Source organism: Macaca mulatta, chromosome 10 (assembly GCF_049350105.2).
Source record: "Macaca mulatta isolate MMU2019108-1 chromosome 10, T2T-MMU8v2.0, whole genome shotgun sequence".
Taxonomy (NCBI): Eukaryota; Metazoa; Chordata; class Mammalia; order Primates; family Cercopithecidae; genus Macaca; species Macaca mulatta.
The window spans coordinates 30155574-30171694 of record NC_133415.1 but is presented as its reverse complement, the minus strand read 5'-3'; the positions used below and the strand labels follow the sequence as shown (position 1 = coordinate 30171694).

At 49.9% G+C, this 16121-nt stretch overlaps 2 protein-coding genes across 5 annotated transcripts in view; one reads left to right on the top strand and one right to left on the bottom strand.

Annotated features, from left to right (window-relative positions):
- The window catches only part of LOC106996055 (immunoglobulin lambda-1 light chain-like), an 801838-nt gene that overhangs the window by 356529 nt on the left and 429188 nt on the right, over window positions 1-16121 (top strand). The window lies entirely within an intron of this gene.
- On the bottom strand, window positions 2359-15004 carry LOC700564 (melanoma antigen preferentially expressed in tumors). Of its 4 annotated transcripts, none has more exons than XM_015149807.3 (6): window positions 13925-15004; window positions 12098-12133; window positions 11366-11484; window positions 5380-5702; window positions 4342-4950; window positions 2359-3260 (listed from the first exon to the last, which is right to left on the bottom strand). In XM_015149807.3, exons 3-6 carry the CDS (start codon window positions 11384-11386, stop codon window positions 2684-2686), a joined length of 1530 nt encoding a protein of 509 aa, XP_015005293.2. In that variant the 5' UTR covers window positions 11387-11484; window positions 12098-12133; window positions 13925-15004; the 3' UTR covers window positions 2359-2683. The 4 variants fall into 4 exon arrangements, with proteins under 4 accessions (XP_015005293.2, XP_001091109.2, XP_001090516.2 ...); XM_001091109.5 differs by having other exon boundaries at window positions 14140-14888; XM_001090516.5 differs by having other exon boundaries at window positions 11366-11463; window positions 14140-14369.

Genomic DNA, 16121 nt, shown 5'->3' with positions numbered 1-16121 from the left:
GATTACAGGTGTGGGCTACTGTGCCTGGCCTTTGATTTTTAGACAGGGTGTTGCTCTGTTGCCAAGGCTGGAGTGCACTGGTATGATCACAGCTCACTGCAGCCTTGTCCTGAGTTTAAGTGATCCTCCTTCTTCAGTCTCCCAAGTTACTAGGACTACAGGTGTGTGCCACCACACCCAGCTACTTTATGAATATTTCGATTCCAAAGTCTGAAAAAAGTTTTCCAGGTTCATCTCTCAAATGAGATCTCCAGGTCAAATAATGTCCCTACTGTCAGGAATCCTGCTTCAGAAGCAAGATGCAGCATTTTTCTTTCTTTACTTGCAGCAGGCAGCTAATAACCATTATCCTGTGCTGGACCATCCATGTTCTACGCATTCTAATGTGTGCTTTACATAAAAAAATTAGCTCAAGTGAACCTCACTGTGACATTACAAGGTACGTATTATTAATCTCTCTTTTTTTTTTTTTGAGGTGGGGTCTCACTCTGTCGCCAAGGCTGGAGTACAATGGCTCATGCCTGTAATCCCAGCACTTTGGGAGGCTGAGTTGGGAATATCCCTTGAACCCAGCACTTCAAGACTAGTCTGTACAACATAGGAAGGATCCCCATCTCTAGAAAAAATAAAAACATAGCCATGCATGGTGGCGTGTGCCTGTGGTCCCAGCTACTTGGGAGGCTGAGAAAGGAGGATCACTTGAGCCTGGGAGGTTGAGGCTGCAGTGAGCCGTGATCATGCCACTACACTCCAGCCTGGGTGACAGAGTGGGACCCTATCTCTAAAAAGAGAGAAAGAGGGAGAGCTTTTAAAATACGGCAAAATGTGCCCACAAGCTGATGGGCCTATTTCTTTTTTTTAAAATAGAGACAGAGTCTTGCTCTGTTGCCCAGGCTGGAGTAGAGTGGCGTGATCTTGGCTCACTGCAACCTCTGCCTCCCGGGTTTAAGCGATTTTCCTGTCTCAGCCTCCTGAGTAGTTGGAAATACAGGCACCTGCCACCACACCCAGCTAATTTTTGTATTTTTAGTAGAGACAGGGTTTCACCACGTTGGCCAGGCTGGTCTCGAACTCCTGACCTCAGGTGATCCACCTGCCTCGGCTTCCCAAAGTGCTGGGATTACATGTGTGAGCCACTACACCCAACCACTTTGTTTCTTATAGAGCTTAGGGTAGGAGGCTTGAAGATGGGAACAGAAGAAAAAAGGTTGAAGGGCCCAGCTGATGGGTGTCACAAGATAGGAAATTGTTGACAGTCTGCAATGCCAGCAGCATCATGGGTGGTTATCACCAAGACAGAGACCTCAGAACAGGCAGGACTGGGTGTGCTGGCACTCACAGCTACATGCAGATAGAGCCTGCCCCTGGGCCTTGGTGTGTGACCTTATTCCCAAGTGCTTCTTTGGAAAGCTGTACAGTGAGGGAGGTGATACAGCCTAAGGGCAGGACACACTAGCATGGGAGCAGTGGCAGGCAAGTGGGCTGACTGCCCAGGGATTGTAGAGTCCACCTGCACAGTATGACATCTCCCATCCTTTTGGATAGATTGTTCTATAGGGTGGCCTCCACCTACTCCCAACTCCCAAATCTGACATTCATCCATCTACTTCGCCCTAAGTGCTCCCTAGCACCTGCCCTGAGTTTGTTCACTATTGGAACCCCAAATCCAGGGCATCTCACTGGCTGAGATTCAGCTTACTACCTCATTGATGGGAAGACTCTTATGTTGAAGTAGTAATTTTCTGATAGGACCACAAGATGAAGTCATTTTTAATGTGGGTACAAATACTAAATAAATATGATCTTAGTGTTTTGCCAAAAGGAATTTAGATGTTTTAAACGGGTCACAATTAAATTCAAAAAGGGGCTGGACCTGATGGGATGGGTTGATGAGGCCCAGAGGCTCCACCTCAAGTGCAGTACTGGACATCCCCTCCCAGTACTGGGCGTCTGACCTGTACATAGTCAAGCCCAATACTGGCACAGCCACAGGCCGGGGATGGAGGCTTATGAGTGCACTGGAAAACAGGGAGGACTGAGTCCAGGGTCTCAGGGGGTTTAGTAGTGAGGGCTCCTGTGAACAACCCTTCACTCAGTGGTGTTCATTATTGGCCCCTTCCTTAGTATGTTCCAGCCCTGAGGATACACCTTGCATGCTCTCACCCTTTGAATACCAAAGAAATAAGCAAGGAGGTAACTGATGCCTCAAAGAGATTAATGGTGCCATGATATCTGGGGGCCGGGACCCTGTCCAGCCTAAAGGTATAAGTACCATGGATGAGTAGTGTCTTAACCAGCAACTGGCGATTTCCTGAGGTTTAATGGGGAAAGGAGATTCATATACTAGAAGACACCAGGTGCTTCACATTGCTTCTCTTTATTTTCAACAGTTTCTTTACAACAGTTTCTTTACAACAGTCTACATAGGGATTAACTTCTACACGTACTTCCCAAGCCAGAATCCCCCTTTAGAAATTCAGATTCTATTTCTAACTGTATAGGATGCATCTCCCAAAAGATCCCGTTAACTCAACATCTGCCTACCCCCAACTTCCCCTTTTTCCCCTCACTCACACTGAACATTTGTCTGAAACTGTGGCTGCTTTGTTGCTTCAAGATGCATGCACATCCTGGGCTTCAGTGTCCAAGTGTGCAGAATGAAGCATTTGATATGTGCACCCAGCTAGTTAGGCATGAAACAGGGGCACAGGATGGGCTCTGGGTCATAGAAGGTTCTGTCCCCACAGTGAGGACAGGGATTGGCACTAAGCCAGACCATGCTGGGCCGCCCCAATTCGCACAGCAACTCCCTGAGCCTGGCGTGCAGATAGGCAAGTCTCCCCAGGTGGAGGGTACCATGGACGTCCTCGTAACTCTCCAGGGGGACAGGATACAGCACGTGGGTCAGATTGCTCAGCCCGATGAGGTGGTGCAGGAGGTTCTCCAGGACAGATATGGAGATGGGATTCCCGCAGAAGCTTAAGGTCGTCAGCTGGGAGCAGTGGCTCAGGGAAGGCAGGAGGACAAGGAGCTGATCATCCATGATCCCACACTCATCAAAGTCCAGGTCCTGGAGGGTGGCAGAGGCTCTCTCCAGCAGAGCTTGGAGGGGCTCGGGACTTACATCGGTCAGCATGACCCCACTTAGACTCAGGACACTCAGCTGACTGACGTTGGGGCTCTGGGACAGATGTATCACATCGCCTTCCGAAAGGCGGCAGTTAGTTACTGAGAGGGTTTCCAAGGGATTCATCACGTGCCTGCAAACAGACAAAGCAGTTAGTGCTGGGGAATGGTGGTAGTGGGGTGGGGAGACTGGAGAGAGGCCCGTTTCACCGAAACCCAAAGTCTTCCTGATGATGGTTAACCCCCAGGATGCCATGTTGTAAAGGAGCATTCAAGGGAGTACAAGTTCAGGTGCAGTCCTTTCTCCATTATTTGCTGCATAAGTGGGTCAAGTAAACAAAGATCTCAAACACTCTCTTGGCTGACCTGTGAGGCGGGGTCCAACACAGACCTCTTCGGTGGTATGAGCATGAACTGAATTGAGAGAGCCTGATTTGATGTCTCAAGCAAGGAAGGGCATCAGTGAATTTTAGTATTTGAAGATACAACCGAAAATACTTTTTCAACTCAGGCTTCCTCTGCCACTGCCTGGGCCCCAGTCACCTGTATCTCTGTGCCTGATGAAGCTACTGGGGAGTAGTCATAGAGGACAAACTTGGGCAGGGTCAGCAACATCCAAAGGGGGTTCCCAGGCTGCAGGGCTACCTTAGATCACCGCATCATCAGCAAACCACCTATCAATTTTTGCAATTCCTCACTCTTGTTCCTTCTCCCACATCTCCAGAATCCTGCATTTCCCACCTATTACCTTGAGTTCTAAATCACACTTTACAGACAGGAAATTTGAGTCGGGTTTAGAGGGAACAGCTCATGTTGAGAAGCTGTTGAGTACACAGCTTACAATTTCAAATCTCACCTTTGACAGGCTTTCCCTTCTTCAATGCCTTCCTTGCTTATTTTCGGTCATCTTAGGCATCACTTCCTAAGGAAGAATGCCTAAAGGCACCCTTGCCAGACCCCAACCTCCCATTACAGAGTTTTCTAACAAGGAGTCACTGTTAATAGCATCTATCCTAATGTATATCTCTAACCCTAATGAGTAGTAGTTACGTGATATCATGCTTGGGGACAGAGTGGTGAACAAGACATGTTAACTGGTAGTGACTTGCTCACTCTTGCATTATCAGTGGCTGGCACATGCTAGATGTCCTTTATTGTTTACTACAATAAAGAAGGGCTTGCTCTGGTCTGCAGAGAAACCTCACCATCCCTTACCTGAGCAACTGATCCAGGCGGCCTCTAAGGAAAAATAAAGAGTCCACATAGAGAGCCTGGAGGCACGGCAGACTGAGGAACTGAGAGGTGAACTGGGCGATATACTCCTCTTCCTTCTCCGGGGAAATGGAAGAAGATGCATGGATGTGGGAGAGGAGGAGTCTACGCAGATTAATCATCTGGCCCAGGTAGGGAGAAAATTTTGCCAAGGTGGGTAGCTTCCAGGTACAAGTCACTTCCAAATCTTCAATAGAGTCCAGCTGTACCATTTTCAGGATCATCTTGATATTCTGCATGGGCATTGCAAAAATCTTCAGCTTCTTACAGCACAGGTGTAGTACATTTTTCTGTCGCTTCACTTTCTCCATGAGGTAAGAGAACAACTCATCACATGCACCTTCCTTGAGGGACAGGTCTACGAGCACCTCTATTGGAGTGAAGGGCTGCTCTGCCTCTGTGCTCAAACCATCTACTTTCCGCTTCTTTCTCATAGGCTGAGCTGCTTCTGGCTCTGGAAATGAGTAGAGACTGGCCCTGTTTCCAGACCATACAGTCCAGAAGTCCTGATGAGAGTTCTTCCGTAAATCCAGCACTTCAAGTTTCCACCTCCTGTGGGGAAAAACACGTTAATAGCCGAGATGCTTTAAAATCAACTCAAGATAAGACCATGAGTCTCATAATGTGGGTAAGAACACCAAACAACTGCCTTAGATCTGCACTTTTACTCCATACATCAGAAAGGCATCAGTTGCTCCCTTTCCCACTAGGATCCTGGGATCCTTCCTGGTCACCACTTCCTGCCCCACCAGGAGGAAGCAGGTGCATGTTCCTTCAGACACCTGCATTTTAATCAGTGCCCCATGTCCAGAAGCCCATTCCAAGAGTGACCCCTGCAGTGGCCCCCAAGGCCTCCCTGAACTTCCTTGCTGGCACCATCAGAGCCTCTGGCCCAGCCTTAGGTGCTCCATGCTCCCTGACCCCGGCTGCATCCTGCTCAGGTTCCCAGGGCCCCACATGAAGCTGCTAGATCACCCGTACCTGGGGCGAACCTCCTGGGTAAGCAGCACATCAAGTCCATCAAGCACAGCCTTGAAGGTCTCCAGGTGAAGCTGTTGTCCCTTCATCAGCACTCCCAAAGGGAGGCAGGTGAAGGGCCAGGCCTGCACCATTGCCTTCAGGGTCTGGCTATGTCTCCCATCAAAGGCTGCTGTGAAGAGTGGCGGGAAGAGCTCCCTGGGCAGCAACTCCAGGGCGGCGATGGCCAGGGCCTCATCCTTCAGCAGGCTCTGCCCCGCCAGCTCCACAAGTCTCCGTGGGCTTGTCCACACGCTCATGCTGATGTATCGGCTCTGAATGGAACCCTGAGGAAACATACAGGGAACAAAGCATCCCTTTCAGCCCAAGCATAAGCAACTCTATCTTTTCCTCGCCCTTCTGAGGGACCAACTCAGGGCCAAAGTCACTGTGCTAGCAACAGCAGGGGAGTTCTCAGTTTATCCCGATTCCATTCTGCACTCGGTGGCCACAAAGCCACAGCTCTGCTGGCATCAGGATGAGCATCTCATCAAGTGTAGAGGAGGAAACAGGATGGCCACTGGCCCCATCCTGTATCTACCCACTACTCTATTTAATTCTAGTCCCCCTGGGAAGTAAGAACTAAGGAGCCTGAGAGCTGAGCCTACTCATTCCGGGAAAAAGCTTCTGATGATCACTCAAAGACAATTCAAAGGGGAGTGTCACATAGCCCAGAACAGCATCCTTCTCTGCTCCAACAAGCCAGATGGGAAAGATTAGGGACACACACACAATGCACAGTGGGTGCCATTATATTTCACCAAAAAATTTTAAATGAGAAACTACAGAAGCAGCCCAACAGTATTACACAGCAATTGGAAGTAAAATTAAAACAAAACAAAAAAAACCATTCTGAGACATGTATTTTAACTGTGTCTCTTTTACATATATTAAAAGTTATTACTTTGACATGGAAATCAAGGGAGCAAACAATTCACAGTAAAACAAAGCCTGGTTCTTTTTCCCCAAAACATTAAGTTTTAAAATGGAGAAATAAAAATTGTGTATATTTATGGTGTACAATATGATGCTTTGAAGTATGTATACATTGTAGAATGGGTGCCTTAAGCTAATTAACATATGTATAATCTCACCTATGTGTGGTGAGAACACTTAAAATGTACTCTTAGAAATTTTCATGTATACAATACATTATTAACTACAGTTACCATCTTGTATACTAGATGTCTTGAAAAAGCCTCCACCCTCCAGCACAGTGGCTCATGTCTGTAATCCCAGCACTTTGGGAGGCCAAGGTGGGATAATGGCTTGAGCCCAGGAGTTCAAGACCAGCCTGGGCAACACAACGAGACCTCATCTCTATTAAAAAAAAAAAAAAAGAAAAAAGAAAATGTCTTTAATTCCAAAGCATCTGACAAAAAGAAAAAAGAAAAAAAGAAAAAAAGAAAAAAATCTATGGAATATTTTTTAACTTTTTAGTTAAAAAAAGCCTTACTAGTAAATCACTAAAAAGTTAGAGAATCATAAATGATGCAAATTATAATTGCTTGCCACATACTATCTAAATTGTAATAAAGTAAAATTCCAACTAATTAGATATCTTTTATTTTCCAAAAAAGCTGTTTAAGAAATTATTTTTTAACATATACAAAATGGCAGAAATCAAAATGTTTGGGATTCAATATAAATAATAAATGTTCCAGGTAATGGCTATACTAATTGCCATAATTCGATTACACACTATATATGCATCAACTAAAATATCACATGTACCCTACAAATATATACGATTATTGTGTATCCATTAAGAAATAATCCAATAACCAAAGAAAAATGTTTGGGATTAAGGCAAAACTACATTTAGAGGCAAAAGCAAAGCTTGTTCCTTTGTAAGGAAAGAAAAAGGAAAATCATCTAGGCAGCATTGGCCCTCATGGCCCATGGAGACCCTGGGCTGACAGTGGGAAGGTGGCAGTGGCCATAGCCTGAGGTTCCCGACTCACCAGACCCAGGTGTGGTGCAGAAGCCATCTGCCCAGACCTCTGAGAGGACCACAACATTGACTTCAAGGCCTCTGGGTCCCTCCTCTAGCACCTCAGAAGCTATTATTGCCCTTTCTGGGCATCCTTCCCCTTTCAACTCCACGCTGCCAATGAGAGAGCCAAATCTAATTACATTCCTGGATTTCCAGCCAGTGAATCCTGGTGGGGTTTTTTACTTACTTCAGGTTCAACTGATTGAATGGGATGTCCATTTACAAAACGGAAAGAAAAAGTGAACAAAACCACCCAGAAAGTGTAACTGTTGGGGGAATTTTTGGCCACATCAAAATTACCCAAATACTCCAGTTAAGATAGCTTTATGAAGAGCATCATGTCATTACCCCTCCCCACTCCCAAACAATCCCCAAGTATCAAATTGTCACTTATACTCCGTGTTCCTTAACACAGCAAATCACATGCCTATTCAGGGAGAAAGGGAGGTACAATAGAGGGGTGGCTGGTCTTCCAGACTTTGAAGGTCAAGGCTGTCCTGAAGTAAGCTGGGTCAAAATTACACTACAACTAGGAGTTAGCCAGAAGTAAGGCTGGGCATTTGTAACGGGACTGAGTGGATTACCACAAAGACAGATATTCTTTTGGGGGGTGGAATTGAAAGACTTTGGCCTGGATGGAGTAGAGAAATTAAAAAGGGGAATGGCTAAGGAAGACAAAAGACAGTTCCAGTAAAGCCAAGGTAATCACTGGGACAGGGAGGGAGTTCAATTTTCCTCCCTCCCTAGAGGGAAAGGGTGTTTTCTGCCAGAAAGTCAGGATCCTCTTGGCAAACAGCCTTGACAAGATTAAACCTAGGAATGTGGGCTGGAGAGGTGGGATGGAGGGTAATGTTGGTGACCCAACCTAGGACAGCAACATTTTCAAGTCTGAAAGACCCCGTGGTTTCTTAGGAATCTTGGAGCCAGGGAGAGAAATAAACAAGAGCCAAAAGCACACATCCCTGCCATTAAGGAAGTTCTCAGAAGACCTTCTCTTTATAGTTAGGTGTCCTCTTCCACACCGGGGCTGTTCACAAGCAGCAGGTCAGGCCTTTACCCCAAACATAATCTCCAATGGCCAGTCCCTTCCTAAGTATTACTAATGTTTCCACACTTCAAGGAAACAGCTGACGCCTTCTTGACCCTAAGCTTCTCAGGCACAGAGATTCTGGTCACCGAGATGCAATCAGGCCTATCAATTAAGACTCAATTTTTCCCTCTTTCCATGCTAGGCACTGTGCACAAATACATTTTCTCTCACAAAAATTGAAGTTACATTTGGCATTTAAGGATCTGCTTAGGGATGATTCCTATCCTGGGCCTGATCACCCATTGGTGCTTTTGAAGTTTCGAAACCTCTCCACCCAAAGAATTCTCCAGGCCATTCTCTGCCTCATGCACTGTGACGTCCCCACAATGCTTATATTCTACTGGCAAGTGTCCAGCTGGAACGTCTTGGGGCCTGGCTTTGTTTGCTCTGGCCTGCCTAAGGAGGCTGTAATTCGTTGAAGGGTGTTTTCCATTTCAGTTCTCTCTCTGGAGACTATTTTCTCCTACTTTTCACCCTCAACACCAAACGGCCTTTGTGAAAATTGGGTTAAACTACAATTGGTTCTACATTTCCTTTAATTCCCAGGCAATCATCTTTCCTCATCAGCCACGGAAGACTGAGATTAGTAATAAAGGTCACTGTCAATGTTCCTAATTATCAAGCACCTACTGGGCACAGCAAAGGCAGCAGCAGTTCTCATTCATTACCTCAAATAGCCTTCACAGAAAATCTAAAATTCACCATCATTTTCATTTTTAGTCTTGTAAGTCCTTGACTCTTTCTGGGGAAGAACCTGCTCAGCTCCAGGCAGGCAGGAATTGGTAGCCCTTACGTGAGGAGTTTAGATAGATCTTCATTTCCCTGCCTATCAAACAATCTAAGTGTCAGAAAGGGCTGATAAGCTTCACATAAACCATGGAAAAACAGGAAAACTGAGGAAGTCCAACAGTTAGGGAAGTTTCTATGGGATCCCCGCTTCCAGGAGATCCAAGGGAGGAGGAGGGACTGTGATGAAGTGTGAGTTGTGCAATCTCTGAGCTGTGCAATCTCCCTGTGAGGCAGTGACACTCCTCCGTCCAGCTTCACACCGCCAGTTTGCCAGTGGCACTAGAGGAAGCAGCACCAGGAGCACATTTGCACAAAGGTGCTGTCCTTCCTCCCAATGTAAGGGAGGAGTGAAAAGACTGGGGCCCAGCATGACTCCTAGGGTCCGGGGCACGAATTGGGGAGGTATTTCTGCATGTCCTGTCTACTAGTTCTTAAGGTCCTTGTGGGCTGCGCAGGCCAGAGTGGCCTCTGAGCTCATCATGGGGGTGGTCTGCACCCTCTTCTCTAGTCATAGAATCCCAATGGGGACCCCCAAAGTATCTGCACCAGGTCCTTCAGGTCTTTTTTTTGGAGTGCAATGGCACTATCTTGGCTCACTGCAATCTCCGCCTCCTGGGTTCAAACAATTCTCCTGCCTCAGCCTCCTGAGCAGCTAGGATTACAGGCATGCACCCCCACGCACGGCTATTTTTTTGTATTTTTAGTAGAGATGGGGTTTTGCCACGTTGGCCAGGCTGGTCTCAAACTCCTGACCTTCAGGTGATCTACCCGCCTAGGCCTCCCAAAGTGTTGAGATTACAGGCGTGAGCCACCATGCCCAGCCTCTTTTTCTACTCTTTAGAGACAGGGTCTTACTATGTTTCCCAGGCTGGTCTTGAACTCCTGAGCTCAAGTGATCCACCCGTTTCACCCTCCCAAAGCGCTGGGATTACAGGCGTGTGGATCCTAACAGCACCCAATACAGGCGAGCGGATACCAACAGCACCCGAGCATGACCCCCCAGTCCAATGCACACAGTCATCCTTGAGTCTCTGGTTCCAGTACGAGTCTCCAGGCTTCAAGTCAGGTTGCATGTCCTCCCTGATCTCCCCAGGAGGCACCCAACAATCTTGTTGTTCACTTCCCAGGACGAACACTTACCCCTAATGGCCCAAGCCTATGGGGCAGTGAGATCAAAGCCTCCCTGAACTCATGCTCTCTGACACCACTTGGAAATGTGGGCTGTGGGGTCTGATTACCCCATGCAAAGGTTCTGAATCTAATTGTGGTTTTGGCAATAAGGTCCCCAATACATTAGGATTTTTTTTTTTTTTTTGAGAAGGAGTTTCACTCTAGTTGCCCAAGCTAGAGTGCACTGGTGCCATCCTGGCTCACTGCAACCTCCACCTCCTGGGTTCAAGCGATTCTCCTGCTCCTGTCTCAGCCTCCTGACTAGCTGGGAGTACAGATGTGGGCCACCATGCCTGGCTAATTTTTTTCTATTTTTAGTAGAAACAGAATTTCACCATTTTGGCCAAGCTAGTCTCAAACTCCTGACCTCAGGTAATCCGCCCGCCTCGGCCTCCCATAGTACTGGGATTACAGGCATGAGCCACCATGCCTAGCCTAGGGTTTTTTTTTTTTTTTAGAGACGGAGTCTAGCTCTGTCGCCCAGGCTGGAGTGCAGTGCCACGATCTTGGCTCACTGCAACCTTCGCCTCCTGGGTTCAAGCGATTCTCCTGCTTCAGCCTCTTGAGCAGCTGGGACTACAGGCGCATGCCACCACACCCCGCTAATTTTTTGTACTTTGGTAGAGACGGGATTTCACCGTGCTAGCCAGGAATGGTCTCAATCTCCTGATCTCGTGATCTGCCTGCCTTGGCCTCCCAAAGTGCTGGGATTACAGGCACGAGCCACCAGGGTTGATTCTTAGACAAAGACAGCAGGAGGAGTGAAATGCTCTTTTGGGGAAATGACCTGCCTCTTCTTTTATTGTGAGGGACCTCAGGATGCAGCTCCCATCTGGCTCGAGGGACAAGGACAGAGGGAACAGGGCTTCTCTGAGCACCTCAGACAGCTCAGGGGACCTTCTTACCCGCAAACGTCTTCGCTCCATTTTGAAGTGATTTAGGCTGGCCTCAGGACCTCCAACGTTTGGATTTCTAGGTCTCAGTCACTTGTTTCCACGCACGTCTGACAGTAATAATCAAAATGCTCCAAAAAGAAGGACACATGTATAATATTTAGGAAGTAACAGTCTCCTGTAAAAACCTCCGCAAATACTGCTGAGGAAAATGACAACTGGCGACTCAATCTCGCCCTTTCATTATAAATCTCTAGCTCCAAACCCGAGCACCAGTGTCTCCTGGGCTGAACCAGGGCGCAGGAGGAACAACAGACCATGTGGTCGGTCACAAGTGACCCCTGTGGTCAAGGACCCTGACTACCGTCCTCTAACCACATTTCTGCCTCTGCTCCCGCCTTCCTAGGACGCCTACACCACTACCTGGGCCGTCCCCAACCCCCAGCACCTTCAGAGGGGCCGAGTCCCAGAGCATCCACTGCATTACAAATGCGCACCCGCCCCGAGGAGCTCCAAACACGAGCATCGCGGCCTCGGTTCAAGGCTTCGCGACAGCCACAACTCCTCAACTGTGGCCAATTTTCCGGGGCATGCGGCCCGGGGTGACCCAAGTGGCGCATATTATTTTCTTTGGTCTTCAACCCATTTCTGGAGAGAAAACAGGGACCCGGGACAGGGGTAGTGCCGGGGCACAAGCCCAAGGTCACCCTGTGGGGAAGCGGAGGAATCACGGCTCGAACTTACGTTTTTCCTCAGAGTGTGCACCACGCCGCGAAGTCGCTGGAAGGAAAGAACCAGACAATGGCTCAGCAAGCGCCCTAGCGGCTGTGGCGGGGCAAGCAGCCTGGCCTGACCAATCCCCGTCTCTCAGTCCTTCCAGGGCAAAATCTCACGAGATCCAGCGAGGTCGCCCAGAGAGTCGAGAGAGGCTCATTTTCAAGCACTGGGAGGAGGAGGAGCAGTGGGGGGAGGGGCAGAAAAAAGGGAGCAGGAGGAAGGGAAAAGGGGAGACAGGGTTGGGGAGGAGATGGGGGTGGAGAAGGAGGGGGTGGGGGAGGGTTAGGAATGGGGGAGACAGGGTGGAGGAGCGGTGGGGTGCGGAAGGAACATAGGGTTGGGGAGGGGTCGGGATGAAGGAAGGGAAACAGAGTGGCGAAGGCATAGGCACGGGGAAAGGAGACAGGGTGGGGGAGGGGTGGGCATGGGGGAAAGGAGACAGGGTGGGGGAGGGGTGGGCATGGGGGAAAGGAGACAGGGTGGGGGAGGGGTGGGCATGGGGGAAAGGAGACAGGGTGGGGGAGGGGTGGGCATGGGGGAAAGGAGACAGGGTGGGGGAGGGGTGGGCATGGGGGAAAGGAGACAGGGTGGGGGAGGGGTGGGCATGGGGGAAAGGAGACAGGGTGGGGGAGGGGTGGGCATGGGGGAAAGGAGACAGGGTGGGGGAGGGGTGGACATGGGGGAAGGGAGACAGGGTGGGGGAGGGGTGGACATGGGGGAAGGGAGACAGGGTGGGGTTCCGAGAAGAAAGACAGTGTGGGGGTGGGGGATGGAACACGTGGGGGAGGGGTCGGATGGGGGAAGAGAAACAAAGAGTGGCAGAGGCCCGTGGGGATTGGGAATGGAGACAGGGTGTGAGAGCAGTGGGGATGGGGGAAGGAAGACATACGGTGGGGGAGGAGTGTGGATGGGAGAAGGGAGACAGGGTGGGGGAGGGGATGGGATAAGGGAGACAGGGTGGGGGAGGGGGAGGGGATGGGGAAGGGAGACAGGGTGGGGGAGGGGGAGGGGATGGGGAAGGGAGACAAGGTGGGGGGGTGGGGAAGGGAGACAGGGAGGGGGAGGGGATGGGGGAAGAGAGACAGAAGGTGGAGGAGGGATGGGGGAAGGGTGACATAAGATGGGCCGGGGTTGGGATGGGAGAAGGGAGACAGGGTGGGGGTGGGGATGAGGAAGACAGAGGTTGGGGGAGGGGTGGGGATGGGGAAAAGAAAGGGTAGGAGGAGAGAAGAGAGGCAGAGAGTGGGGGATGGGGGACGGAAGAGAGACAGAGTGGGGGATGGGTGGGGATGTGGGAAGAAAGGGGAGAAGGGATGGGGAAGGAATGGAGGGGGGGAGAAATGGAGGGGGGGAAGGAATGGAGGGGGGAAGGAATGGGGGGGGAAGGAATGGAGGGGGGTGGGGATGGGTGAATAGGTGACGCCTGCGGCCTTTCCCACCCGACAGTAGGGTGGAGGCAGGGTGGAAAAAGGGGGTGTGGTGGGCAAATGGAGAGGCAGTGGGGAGGTGGGGGACTGGCTGGGAGTGTGGGATGGGGTATTCTGGGATAACAGAGACGGCCAAGTCTGGACTCTGTCCTGGGCCTGTGCTTGTGGTGACCTCCCTTTTCCTCAGTTGGATGCGGGGTGCAGGGGCCGGTTCCAGGGTCCCGTGAGCTCAGGTCCTCGCCCCACCCCGCCCCGCTTTTCTAAAAAAGACGCCCCTGCCCTTGGCTGGGCAAATCTCTGGATTTACCTACTTCTGTAACCCCCTGGGCTGAAGAGACCCACTGCCCCCGGGATTCTATTAACTTACTCTCTGTCCGGAGTGCACGTTCCTCCCTGCTGCCGGGAGTCAGTTTTCCACAACTTTCTGAGGCCCGCGCATGCTCCCCTCGACTCCCCGTGTTTCCGCTCTCCACGGAAATCCACGCATTCACGCCCCTCCCCTCCCGCGAGCCTGCAGAAGAGTCAGCCCTGCTTTCCCTACATGCAGGGCTGCTCCTTTGGTCGCTAGTCACCAATACAGACCTGTTGGCGGGTCACGCCTGGGAAGCGGGTGGGGTGTCCAGGAGCGGTGTGGAGGCGCGGCAGGCCCAGCTTTTGACTGCCGGGTAGCTGTGCCCTGAAGCCCCGCCGGAATCTCGCCTCCGGGACCAGCAGGGGGCACTGGAGTCAACAGGGACTGTTTGCAAAACCCACTTCCTCCCAGGCCCTCTAGGGGGACGGTCAAGCTTCTGCAGAGATGGGGAGGATCTTTCTTGGTGAGGGGAGAGGGAGGGGCTAGGAGTCAAGCGGAAGGACCCCCTGTTCAAGGCCATTCAAGGGACAGGACAGGCGAGGAATCTCTTTGGGTCTTTTGAATTGTTTTCTCGGTCAGGCCTGGAAAGTACGCAGCCTCCACAAACTGTGTTTTCCTGAAAGGGGTCGGGGGCACCCCAAATCTCCTGCCACAGGCTATGATGGCCATGGTGGCTAAGAGCAACAGGTAGTGTGGTGAGGCTGGCTATCTTTTCGTGGCTCTGTCCTGCCGTTCCCCGAGGTATCGCCATGCCAGTGAACAGAGCTGCAGGTTCCCAGCTGCCTTGATGAATGCACGAACAAAACGTAGGTCCATACAAAGGAAGTCATTACATTGATCCAGATTCGACCTGGGATTGTCGCATAAAACAGGGCTGATAAAAACCGTCGTGTTTTTTTTCACCTTGAAAATACTCAGCCTCCCCCTCTCTGCTTGAAGCATTCAGCAAAGGTTTGTCCTTGAGTGGCTGTGGATGCTCAAGGACTTACGATTTCTGACTTTATAAATAGGGTGAAAACAAAAAAACAAAACAAAAAGACCATTGTTTTAAAGTGGCCGTTGTAACTATCTCAAGAAAGCGAACAGACTGGTACTGAATGTTACACAGGCAGGCGGCTCCCTGGGAGGGTTGCCCAGGACTCCTTTTCTGAGGGAGCAGCCAGAGGAGCTTGAAGGGATGGAGTTCAGGGCATGGGAACGGGCTGCACACATCTTCACAGAGTAAGGTGCTTGTCCGGTTTGAGAAGGGAAAGAAACTGGGGCAGAGGGCTGATGAGAAGGCAGCAGGTGGATAGTGCGAGATTGAAAAGGGGATCCATTTGAAGACTGGTCACCATTATTTATTTTCATCATCTGATTGCTGTTGCTCTACTGAGATCCATGCGTGGGGAACAAGTTGGGGAGTAGAGCAAATGTCAGGGAGGGGAGAGAAGTGAGTGTGACCTTGATCCAGCCTCATAGGACAGAGTGTGGTCATAGAAGTCCACAGAGGAGGACAGATAGGGAGGAATCATGGCATGGCCAGGTTGCAGAGCAAGAGGGAGAGAGGAGAGAGGATTGTGGAGGATACCTGCAGAGTGCTGTCAGTCGAGGCTGGTCCTTTCTTTTATGGCAATAGGTGTGTGAAAGTTGCAGATACTAAAACACACTCGCTTTTTGTTGACCCAAAGTAAAACCCTGAGGGTATGAAAGGGAAGGGCTCATGCTTACAAGGCTGAGATAAAAGCTGTTTTAGGAAACTGGACACGGTGGCTCAACCCTGTAATCCCAGCACTTTGGGAGGCCAAGGTTGGAGGATCCCCTGAGGTCAGGAATTCAAGACTAGCCTGAGCGATATAGCAAGACCCCATCTATATTTTTAAAAAGGGATGGCTGTCTCAGGACTTTCTGAAATAGCCCTGCAAGGCATTCCTGTTTTAGGACCACAACAATTCAGATAAGATGCCCAGGAACAGCATCTCCACCAATGAACTGATGCCATCTGTGGTTTTGAGTCTCCATAACCAGTGAACTGTTTCCAAGCAACTTATTTAAACCTCTTTTTTTGCCAATACAACCTTCCCTTTGCCCTCCCCTCTTCAGATGCATATGTGGCTTGCTATGGCTGTACATCTTAGGTGATAATGCTTTTTTTCTTTTTTTTGTAGATTTATTTTTGTTTTTATATTTATTTTTTGAGACAGGGTCTTGCTTTGTCACCCAGGCTGGAGTG